At 50.2% G+C, this 12,261-nt stretch overlaps 1 protein-coding gene across 9 annotated transcripts in view; it reads left to right on the top strand.

The window, feature by feature from the left end:
* The window catches only part of PNPLA7 (patatin like domain 7, lysophospholipase), a 113,786-nt gene that overhangs the window by 76,374 nt on the left and 25,151 nt on the right, over nucleotides 1-12,261 (top strand). For all 9 annotated transcript variants that reach the window (XM_083721162.1, XM_083721159.1, XM_083721158.1 and 6 more), the window contains 2 exons: nucleotides 4,815-4,933; nucleotides 9,962-10,118. In XM_083721162.1, coding sequence (XP_083577288.1) covers nucleotides 4,815-4,933; nucleotides 9,962-10,118 — 276 coding nt within the window. The remainder of the gene's footprint in view (nucleotides 1-4,814; nucleotides 4,934-9,961; nucleotides 10,119-12,261) is intronic.

The following is a 12,261-nucleotide window of genomic DNA, read 5'->3' as shown; positions in this document are numbered from 1 at the left end:
CTCGGGCGAACGAGTCCATTTGCAGCGCGCGGCGCACCGCGTCCAGGTCCACCGTGGCTGACGCGCATGCCCACGCCTGTGGTGTGAAAATGTGCTTGGCCGCCGCCGGTGCCTCTGCCTCCAGATACTGCGGTTTTCTGGACAGCGCGTCCGCCAAGACGTTGCTGTTTCCTGGGATGTACTCAATTCTGAAGTCGAAATCTGCAAAGAACTCCGCCCAGCGGATGTGTCGCTGGTTCAGGAACCTCGCCGTGCGCCAGTACTCCAAGTTCTTATGGTCTGTGCGGACCTGCACCGTGTGCTTGGCTCCGACGAGGAAGTGCCGCCACGCCTTGAAGGCTGCATGTATGGCCAGCAACTCCCTGTCCCAAATGGTGTAGTTCTGCTCCGCTTTGCTGAGTTTTCTGGAGTAGAAAGCGCACGGCTTCCAGTCCCCCTGGTGGTCTTGCTGCAACAGAACGGCTCCCACGGCCCTGTCTGAGGCGTCCGTCTCCACTCTCATGGGCCTGCTGGGATTTACGTGCAGTAGGTTCTCTTCGGAAGCGAAGAGCTGCTTGAGCTTCTGAAAGGACTGCTCTGCCTGCTCCGTCCAGATGAACCTCTTCTTCTTGGAACTGAGGGTGTCGGTGATGGCCGCTGTCTGCATGGCGAAACCTTTGATGAACTTGCGATAAAAGTTGGCAAAACCGACAAACCTCTGTACTTCCTTCCTATTGCGTGGGCTCTTCCAATCCAGTACTGCACGTACCTTGGCACCGTCCATAGCCAGTCCCTTGTCGGACAGTTTGTAGCCCAAGAAATCCACCTCCGTCTTGTCGAACTGGCACTTCTCCAGCTTGGCGTACAGCCTGTGCTCCCGCAGCCTCTGCAGAACTTCCCTAACATCTCTCTCGTGAGCCTCCGGCGATTCCGAGAAGATTAGGATGTCATCCAGGAAGCAGACGCACTTCTTGTAGAGGAGACCCGCCAAGACATGATGCATGAAGGCTTGAAAGCAGTGGGAACCATTTTTTAATCCAAAAGGCATAACTCTGTATTCATAAGTGCCCAGCGGCGTAAACATGGTTGTTTTCCACTCGTCGCCTTCCCGTACGCGAATGAGATTGTACGCTCCGCGCAGATCCAACTTGGTAAAGATGCGACCCTTCCTCACCGTCGCCAGCAGGTCATCGATCTTGGGCATAGGGAAGGCTGAGGGCTTGGTCTTGAGGTTCAAGAAGCGGAAATCAACGACCAGCCTCTTTTGGGGCGTGTCCCGCTTCTTTACAAAGAACACTGGACTGCCTCCTGCCGCCTTGGACTCCCGGATGAATCCCCGCTTCAGGTTGTGATCTATGAACTCCCTGAGCTCTTGCAATTCATCCTCAGACATGGAGTACAGTTTCCCCGTCGGGAGCGTCGCCCCGGGCAGGAGGTCGATCTTGCAGTCGTAGGGTCTGTGGGGTGGCAGCTTATCCGCCTCTTTCTCGCAGAAGACCTCCAAAAACTCCTTGTATTTGTTAGGCACCGCTTGCAACATGCCCAAGTTCAGCTGTGGTCCATCCTCGTGCCCCTCATCTTCCAAGTCCGCCAGGATGCAGTGTTCTGCGCAGTAAGAGGAGCCGAAGGTCAGTTGCCGCTGGTACCAAGCTAATGCCGGGCTGTGCCTATCCAGCCAACTCATTCCCAACACTATGGGCGTGTCTGACAGGCGGGTGACGTTGAAGCTGATGACCTCACGGTGGTTTCCAATGCGCATCACCATTGGCGGCGTCTGCTGTAGCACTTGCCCTCCCAGTAGCTCCCTGCCGTCCACTGTGACGACTTTCAGAGGTACCGCCGCTGGCAGAAGGGCTATGCCATGTTGCTGGAGGAACTGCATGTCTATAAAATCTGCATTGCTCCCCGAGTCGATGGTGATGGGAATTTCCACAAGTAGCCCATTGGGGAGCTGAAGGGATGCGGTGAGCTGCACTACTGGTTTGGGTGGGAGGGGGTCGGTGGGCTGTAAGATCCCTGGGGATTGCTTCACTGACTTGTCTGGCTGGTCCCCAGAGACGCCATCTCCAGCCAGACAGTGGAGTTTTCCTGCTGCGACTCCCTCTGCTGAATTGCGTCTGTTACTGTCGCTGCGGCTGCAGTATGCTTGTGAAACCGCTGGGGACACTGTTTTGCCATATGCTGAGCACTGTCGCAGATGTAGCACTTCCTGGTTCCTCTAGGAGGCTTCATCTTGACTGCTCCCGGAGTTAGGGCTCCGACTGTGGAGTGAGCCTTAGCACCACCTATCTCCATCGGCTCCTCTCCCCCTCCCAGCGGAGGCATGGATCGAGCGCACGCCGCTTCCTTGGGGAAGGGAGGCAGTCCTCTCGCTGGCGTGCGTCCCAAATGCCCTTCCTCCCTGCCCCAAGGGCGTCCTTCCAACCGAACCCCAATGGAGAGTGCCCGTTCCACCACTTCCTTGGTGGTTTGGGGTCTTCCCCCCCTTGCGATCTCGTCTTTCACAGCTCCGCTCAACCCCTCCCAGAACAGGTCTCTGACGGCAGGCGATTCTTTCTCCCAGGCTAGTACATTCACCAATCCGAAAAAACGTGAATGATATTGCCTCACAGTGGCTTTACCTTGTCTTAGTCCGTGAATCTCCCTCCTAGCGATATCCACATCAATCTCAGATAAAAAACACGCATCCATCACTTTAATGAAGGCAGTCGCATTTTGGAGGGCTGGATCCTTGTCTCTCCATAGATTGCGCAGCCACGATTTTGCCTCCCCCCGTAAATGCGAAATAATAAATCCCACTCTCTCTTCCTCATTTTTAAAGTCTTTGTCAAGCAGCTGCAATGCATAAATCACATCTGCTCTGAAGTTAGGATACTCCTGCAGGTCCCCATTGAAGTGAGATACCAGGCTCCCTCCTCTGTTTCCCAGCCCAATCCCTTCTGGTCTGGTGGCGGGTAGCCTCTGTGTACTTAGCACTTCTAACCTGGTTCGCAGATCCTGGCAGGCAGCAGCTGCTTCCTGTTCTTTCTTTCTGGAAGCCGCAATTTCTGCAGTCAACTGCGTCACTGCGTTTTGCAAACTCGCTATCCTCTCTTCGGTAGTCATTTCCCTGTTTTTCGTGAGCTCGCGAAGCACCAATCTTCACCCCTCGCTGCTTTCCCGCACTCCACGAGGTTGCAAAATTGGTGAAAATGTGAGGGGACTTACTGTCAGGACTGCCGCTAGGTCCCAGCTCACAGAGGACCAACGCCCAGTGGATATTATATACAAAAGTCTTTATTGAAGTTTAGTTTCCATTTCCAAGCTCTGGGCGCGCAGGCCCACGTCTTAACGCTAGACCGGCTAAGTCCCCTCTGACTCACTGCTCCACCCACACCAGTTTAAGATTCTAGCCCGGCTCCACCTCTTGCGCTGCTCTTTCCTGCGTTGGGTCCTTCTGCCCTCTGGGGTTCCCTCCTTCCTGGACTCCTCTGACGCGGAGCCTCCTGAGTCTTGCCCCTCCCTCCGGCGGGCTTTAGGACCTGGCTCCCTTCCCGGGCTCCCCGCTGTGCCGCGCTCCTGTACATTTGAACTTGGCGCGCGCGCCCAGCCGGTGACTTTCCTTCTGACCGTTTCCCCGCTTCCTGATGTGGGTGTTGCCAAACCTGACTCCTCTCCTCCCTCTGGTGGTGAGGACACTGGTCCCGACTCCTGGGACTCCCCCTCCCCACTGCGCTCTGGTGGAGACGCTGGCCCTGATCTCCAGCTGCTGTTCAGGGACTCCCCGCTGGCCCCTCCCTCTTGAGGTTTCTCCCTTGGAATCTCCCTTGCTCTGGCCACCGGCGCTCCCTTCTGTGAGTCCTCCGATTCTCTAGAGAGGCTTGTGGAATAACTCTGGCCACTGTCACTGCCTGCGCCCCCCTCGTACTCCTCCTCCTCACTCTCCATTTGCTCCCCCTCCTGTGTCTCTCCTTCTGAACCCCTGACAGTATGTAACCCGAGGTACCACTGTATTCAGAACCATGAGGACTAGAATCTTACTTTATCTTTAGGCAGGGGACCACAGCTAAGTGCTTTGCATGGCAGAGTCTCAGGTTCAGTTGCCAGTGCTATCGCCCAGTTAGGTTGAGAAAGATCCTCCCCTTTCCACTGTGGTTTGTGTGTGACTGGCAGTGGCTCTCCAATTCTGGCCTAGAGGGATCCAGGGATCCATTTTGACTAAGGCTGGAATGTTCAAATGCAGTTGTGTAATGATAATGCGGGGGGGGGGGACTGGTCTCACAGCTGGTTTCCCTGGGGTGGGTTCATGTTAAAACTGGTATTGTGAATGATTCAGCAAACATTTCGAATGCAGCCCAAATTAACAGAAAACGACACACTTTGTGGTGTGTGTGTTTAAGTAGTTGGGCAGTTCATTGCTTAGGCTGGCATAGAATTGTATAAGGTGGTGTCAGAGGCCCAAAAAAGCACCATACATTTAAAGCACTGTGGTGCCACTTTAAATAATCATGGCTTCCCCCTATGAATCCTGGGAACTGTAGTTTGCAAAGGGTGCTGAGACTTGGTAGGAGAGCCCCTATCCCCCTCACAGAGCTACAATTCCCAGGGTCCCCTGGGAAGAGGGATTGATTGTTAAATTACTCTGGGAATTGTGACTTAACACTGAATACAACTCCATGTTTTTGGGGGTTCATTTTTCTTTCTTTTGATGTAAATTGATTATCTCAGTACATTGCAACCTGAGTCTGAAACAGTGGGGAGCTATCCTCTCCCTTTCCTCAAATATACACAAAGTTCCCTCTTCCATATGCTTGATCTGAGATGGCCTTGACCACCTCTCTCTTTCTCACCTTCAGAAAGAACTGTACGAGAGGGTGTTTCAGAAGCTTCCGGACAGACATTCAGACTTCTCCCGGCTGGCCCGTGTCCTGACAGGGAATGCGGTCGCTTTAGTGCTTGGAGGAGGCGGAGCTCGGTAAGACTGGCCAAAGCAGTTTGAGATCCTTCTGGGGCTGGGCTACTGGGAGGCTGCCAGATCCATTGGGCCATTTTGCTTAGTGGAGGCTGCCTCTCTGGGCCCTCCAGATAACTGACTGACTGCAGCAACTGGCTAGATTTTGTGTGCTCCCCCCCCCATTTTGGTTCCACCTTTATGACTACCAGATATCCTGGCTCGAATTTATTGACTTAATTCATACATTTTAATTTAATTTACTATTTACAAACAGTGCTTCCATAGAAAACATAACAAGGCAGCGTACATTCCAGGGGGTTGGACTAGATAGCTGCCGAGGGTCCTTTCAACTCTGCAATTCTATGATTCTACAACATTGAATACACAGTCCCGCAATAATAAAGCCTGTAAAAGCATCACTATCATATCATTAAAGCTTGTCAATTTTAAAAAGGGAAAGTTCCCAAGGTCTGTTGGAACAGTACAGTTCTTTAAAAGACGTTGAATGGAAAGCAGAGGTGTCTTCCACCATACTTCTTAGGGCAATGAGTTCTGCAGTGCAGAGCCTGCCACACTGAAGACTCTATCCCTGGGAACCACAAAAAATACCCATCAGAAGTTCTCTGTGACTGAAGTGCCGAATAAGGAATCAGATAGGCCTTTAAAGTGCCTTGGGGCCGGGTTTTTCAGGCCAGTGTGGTGTTGTGGTTAGTCTGTGGACTAGGGCTTGGAAGACCAGGGTTCAAATTCCCACTCAGCCATGAAACTCACTGGGTAACCTCAGGTCAGTCACAGTCTCTCAGCCTAAGCTACCTCACAAGCTGCTTGTGCGGATAAAAGGAGGAGGAAGGGAACCATGTGTGCCACCATGAGCTCCTTGGAGGAAAAGGTGGGATATCCGTGTTACAATTAAATAAAATAGCCCTTTGAAGATTAACACTTCAACCTTGAACTTAGCAAATCCCTCCCAGCACATCTTTATGACAGCTGATCCTAAACAATGCCTCTGTGTGCAAGCGGAGAGTTCTGTACTGGTGTGCAGGTTATTTTTGGAGAAGTCTCTTCTGGCACTGAGACATGCAAGGGCAATTCTGGGCTCCTGCGACTCCAGGAACTGCATGCCTTCCTTTTGTTCTTTGCACACCCCATTCGCCTCCCCGTGTCTTTCAGCAACTATGCCGTGTGCGGAGGTGATGTTTGCCCCTGTTATATCCTTGGTGGACCATTCGGGATCATTTAGGGCTGCTGGCTCTGGGTTGTAAATGTCATTCCCGTTTGTCCTTGGGGGAGGAGGTTGTGGCACTTGCAGAAGTGGTGTGGGGGGTGTTTGCTGATGCATCCCGCCTTAAATTAAAATGAACCTTGGAATTTTCTTGTCTCCTCTCCTTTCACATGGGTAATTAGTCCCCTGACACCTCGCTACAAGTCCCTCACTGATTGTTCCAGGGTTTGGGAGAAATGCCATAAGTAAAAAATCGCCCACACATTTGTTCCAGCCCAGATGTGTATTTATACCTCCCCTCCTTTTGTTAAATGTTCTAAATATCCCACTTTTCCTTCCCTTCTGGCTTCAAGCTGATGGGAGCGGGAGAGAGAGGGAGACAGTGTGTGTAGCTTTGTGAAATTGGGGGTGAGGGTGGCCCTGAAACCAACCCGGGAGAACATCAGAATCTCAAAAAGACCTGGAAGGCTTTCCTCCCATATCTTGTTGACCATATTTCCTAGCACTCTCCACAAACTGTTTTAAGTCTCTCTCTCCCGCCTTATTTGTCTTTGGAATACCCCTGTGTGGTAGGTCACCTGCTCTCAGGGTTACTTCTATCCTTCTGCTGCTTCCTTTTCTCTGATGTTCCCTGAGGTACACAGGAAGCTGTGTTAAGCTGAATTAGGACCCCTGGTCCATCTAGTTCAGTGGTTTACACAGACCGGCAGCAGCTCTCCAGGTTTGAGACTCAGGTCTCTTTCAGCCTTCCCTGGAGATGCCACTGGGGATTGAACCTGGGATTTTCTGAGCATATGCTCCACCACTGATATGCAGCCCTTCTCAAATTGTGTTTAATATACAGCAAGCCTGTGACACGTGGCTGTTACGTTCCAGGGATTCCACCTAAAGCCAAAATCATGTATAGAAACATATATTGTTCAATGGCAGGTCTTTTCCCGTGGACTCCCACCTGCTATTTGTTTGTTTGCCAGATGCGTAAAGCTGAATGCACACAAGTTAAATGCATGTAACTTGCAGGCTTACTGTACTACTTCACTCTCTTTTAAAAATACATATATATTCCTTTGTTTCTCCCCTGTTTTCTGTATTCCCCTCCTCTATGCCATAGTAGAACAGGATTTACTGCTGGTGTGCTAGCAGTGTTTTAATCGATTTACCGCACTGGAAATTGTTAATAGAAATATTTAAATAAATAACTAATTTAGAAAGCAGTGCTGCTTCTGCATCTTCAACTGAAATAAGGACATGTAACTGTTTCTTCCCATTCCCACCATCACCAGCTTGTAGCCCTGGTCTCTCTTCTCCACCCTTTCCTCTGTTATAGCTCAGATTATGCACTTCTTAGGGAAGGAAGCGTTATTTCTTTCTGTGCTTAGGTTAAGGGACGTGGGTGGTGCTGTGGTCTTAAGCACTGAGCCTCTTGGGCTTGCTGATTAAAAGGTCGGCAGTTCGAATCCCCGCGATGGGGTGAGCTCCCGTTGTTTGGTCCCAGCTCCTGCCAACCTAGCAGTTTGAAAGCACGTCAAAGTGCAAGTAGATAAATAGGTACCGCTCCGGCGGGAAGGTAAACGGCATTTCCGTGCGCTGCTCTGGTTCGCCAGAAGCGGCTTAGTCATGGACAAACGTTGGCTCCCTCGGCCAGTAAAGCAAGATGAGCGCCGCCACCTCAGAGTCGTTCACGACTGGACTTAGCTGTCAGGGGTCCTTTACCTTTGCCTTTTTACTGCTTGTTAAAGCCTCATGTCTGCCAATGGGTATATATGCATGCTCTCTTGCTCATAACAATAAAATCTGAGGAACGTATTGAGACTTTATAATTGCTACGCTATAGAGGTTTGAAAAGCGCTAGGTTGTGTACGCACCATACATTTAAAGCCCTACTCCCCAGGAAGAATCATAGGCACTAGTTTGTTAAGGGGGTTGGAAATTCTAAGCTCCGTGAGGGCTAAACTACATTTCCATGGACTCTTTGAGGGGAAACTGTGTACTTTAAATGTATGGTTGGTCTGCAGCCCTTGCCCTGAAGAGGTTTCTGATTTGAAATTCAGCACAGAGGAAGGGTAGAAAAATGGAGTCCATGTAAGCAGGAGGAAGAATAATTCAGGAGGTAGCTAATTCAGTTGCACATTCCTGGGCTTAGTGACACTAGGGTGAAGGCAAATTAAACCTCTAGGCCTCTCTGCCTGACCCTTGGGACTCTTCCCAGGTCCCACATCCTTCTGGCCCTGCTTCCTATTCCATGTGTTTTTTGCCTGGCTGGGATGTATCCTTGAGACTCAGATAATGCCTCTTATCTGAATTGATGGTTGACTGAGGTAGGGGGAGTGGGTTTAGGCTGCCCACTGTACAGAGGTAAATTCTGCATTCGTTGCCTATTTTCTTGCTGGCTCTGCCCACCCCTGGCATGCTGGCCCCTGAAAGTTCCCCAGTCCCCAGACTGAAAATTTAAAGCACAGACTCTTGTGAAGCGGAACTGTACACCCAGCACCACATTCTGCTCTGCTTGGAGAATCATGCTCCACACGCAGCCTCAGATACAAACACTAACCCCACCCCCCATATTATTATTTTTTTGGGATGAGATGGGGGCAAATGTTTTAAAAGCCATTCCTGGACCCTGAAAGAGAGGCTGCCTGTTTCTGACAGGCACTTGGCATTCACAGTGAACTGTGGCGTTTTCCTTTTGTTTGGTTTCCTTTCTTGCTGAACCATAGCCAGCGGCACATAAGACAGGCAAAAGACAGCCTCTCCGTGGTGATTGGGGGGGGGGGGCTGCTTTATGTTCCCGAAACAGGCAACTTTGCCAGGCGTCTCAGGTAACAATTACCGTTGAGATACTTTCTTCTGTTCTTCCTTTCTTCTTCTTCCTTCCAGCCAGCCACTTCATGGTAATTACCTCTTTTTTCCCTTTTTGCAATTTGTCATGATAGAGAACAGAAGCAGTGCACTCTTTCTCGCTCTCTCTCGCTCTCCCCCCTTGCTTTCCCTGTCACAGTTCCCAACACATAACTGTGCTCAAATTGCAACGTTTCATGTCTGCTAAGTGAAAACAACTATCCAAGGGGGGAGCAAGCTGGATTTTGGTGTCTATCCAACTCTACTGTTTGTGAAGCTCTAAGGGTGTGTGGTGCAGAGGGGAGCACACTGACATGGCCAAACCAGAGGTCAGCATGGGCCAGGCCAATCTTGCCAATAGGCCTGTTGGGACTACTCTAAAACAGGATGAGGAGGAATAGGGGCATGTTCAGGGCTGGTCCTTCTATGAGGCAGCTGTCTTAGGCGGAAGGGCCATAGCTAGTAGTAGAGCTGTGGCTTTGCATGGAGGAGGTCCCAGGCTCAATCCTCGGCTTCTCTAGGTAGGGCTAGGATGGACCAACTACCTGATTCACAGCTGCTGTCATTCAGTGTAGATAATACTGATCTAGATGGACCACAGAACTGTCTTTGTGTAAGACAGTATCTTACTCCCTGTTTAATTTGGAGCTATGAGGATTAGAATCTTAAGAGGTACGGCTGTAGTGGCAGAGCATCTGCCTTGCATGCAGAAGGTCCCAGGTTTAACCCCAGCACCTGTTGTGTATCTATCTTGGGCCTTATTGCACAAGAGCTGGGCTAAACCTGGTGTGGTGTCTCTTTTTATCTTGGACCCAGGATGGCTCAAAGCTCACCACAGTTTAGCCTAATGTTTGAAGTCCTCTCCAGCTAGAGGAGCTTTGCATTTCTTTTGACAGCTGCCATTTTAGGTATTCTCTACAGTTGACTGGTTCCTCTATTAATGTACATTTTATCTCTCCCCCTGCTACTCCCATCTTGCATTGCTCCAGAGGATGTTCACAAGTGGGTGTCATCCGAGCACTGAATGAAGCTGGCATCCCAGTTGACATGATTGGTGGCACCTCCATTGGCTCATTCATGGGTGCCCTGTATGCTGAAGAGCGCAGCTACACCCAAATGAGGATCAAAGCCAGGCAGTGGGCAATGGTAAGTGTTTCTCAATGGCTGCATGAGACCCTAGAGAGTGTGTGTGTCCTGAGGTGTGTATGCTTGGTTTTGCTGAACCCCCAGGAGAGTCGTAAGGGAACTTTTTTCAGCCCAAGGGTTGCATTTCCTTCTCATAGCCTTCTGGGGGCCACATGCTCGTAGTGGGCAGGGCCAAAGGCAAACGTAAGCAGACCAAGAAATTGACATGATCCCTATTGTACAGCAGGCCAATGTCTACACATGCTCACACACCCCTCTGTGTTGATACATGAAATCAGTGCTCACTTTAGAACGGGCCTGAGGTACTTTGCTAGAAGCCAGATTCCTCGATCAGTGTAGAAAGACAACCAGGAAAATATCCAAAGCAAAGTGAGCTCTTAAGCCTTTTGTCATTAATTTGTCACAACAAAGACACAACCTCTCTAAAGGTAAAGAAAGGAGAAGCCCAGACAAAGTGTGCTCTGCCTTTTAAAGGTTTACATTTCTCGTGAAATGACAATAAATCCCACCTCACATATATCAGTGACACATAGGAAAACATCAAGGATACATCACCAATTGGGGGTGGGGAGTAGTTTACAGTAGGTCAGTCAGGTCAAAATTATAATGTGTCAATCAGGACAGTTATGGACTGCAGGTCTTACACTTTTCCAGAAAACATTTACATGAGGCATTCACATTCAGAACAATTTCTGCAAATTGCATTCAGAAGATATTGTGAACAATCAACAGGATCAGTACATCCTATTCATCGGTCCGTCTAGGCCAGTGGTGGTGAACCTATGGCACTCATGCCAGAGAGGGGACTCAGTGCCCTCTCTGTGGGTATGTGCGGCATCGCCCCAGCAGGGCCGTAGCTTCTGTGCTGGGGGGTGGGAGGAGAGGAGGGCTCGCGTGCAAGCAGGAGTGGAGGTGGGGATCTCTCAGAAGTGGAGTGGAGGCTTCGCGCTGAGAAATCCCCGCCTCCACTCCTGCTTGCACGCAAGTAGGAGTGGGAGCGGGCAGCTCAGCTAAGGAGCACTTGGCTGACTTTAGGTGGTGCAGGAACTCTCAGATGCAGCTTTCGGGCTGCCTCCACCTTCCCCAACCCCAGCAACTATTCAGCCTGGCTGCCTTCATAGGGTTGCAGGGGATCTGATGCGCAGGTGGGGGCTCCTTTAAACTTCTCCCTTGAGGGGAGTGCAGTCGCGCTCAACGGAAAGTGTGAGGGAGCCTGCGCCTCCCTAGCTGAGCAGCCTGATCCCACTCCTACTTGCCTGCAAGCAGAAGCAGGCTGGGTGGGGGGCGGCATCCCTTGCCTGCTTGCTTGCCCCTCCAGCCCAGCCTTCTCACTCAGTGTCGGGGCCGCCAGAGCTGGAGGAGGGGGTGGTTACTGTTGTGGCAGCGGTGGAGGGACCCAGCGCTGGAGAGTGGCAGGTGCCTGCTCACTGGCCACCCGGCTCACTTTCCCTCACTAGGAAAACGGAAGTGTGGCAGTTATACTCAGAACAGAGCACGTTCAGCTTATGAAAAATGTTCCAAAACCGGAACACTCATTTCTGGGTTTGAAGTGTTCAGGTTCCAAGTAGTTTGAGAACCAAACTGTTCAAAAACTGAGGTACCACTGTATTTATTTTTCCCAATTTGAACTGTATTTGTTTTTCCCCGGTGGTGATTTTCTTGAGTCAATATGAGAGTATCCCTCATATTGAGAGCACTGAGCTATACCATAAAATTATATATCAATGGAAAGATAATGTAATGAAGAATGTAATGCAAGAACTTTTATGTTGTATTTATTACAACAGCAGTCATAAAGAAGAAACATGAAACACACAGAAAAAAATGAGATATATAGGTTAAATTGCCGTGTTGGAGCTTTGCGATAAATAAGTGGGTTTTGGGTTGCAGTTTCGGCACTTGATCTCTAAAAGGTTCGTCAACACTGTTCTAGGCAAACGTTGCTACATATCTTATCAGTCACCTCCATCAATATCCTTTGTGTTGGAGAAACCCTGCCCAAATGCTTCCCCGACAGATTGCAGCCTACCTGTTATGACGGCATCAGTTTCCCAGAATGCATGATATTTTGGAAGTTAGTTACAGTGGTACCTCGGGTTACAGATGCTTCAGGTTACAGACGCTTTGTGTTACAGACTCCGCT

The sequence above is a fragment of the Podarcis gaigeae genome, assembly GCF_964106915.1.
Source record: "Podarcis gaigeae genome assembly, chromosome: Z".
NCBI classification, from domain to species: Eukaryota; Metazoa; Chordata; class Lepidosauria; order Squamata; family Lacertidae; genus Podarcis; species Podarcis gaigeae.
This window is presented reverse-complemented; position numbering and strand designations above follow the sequence as displayed.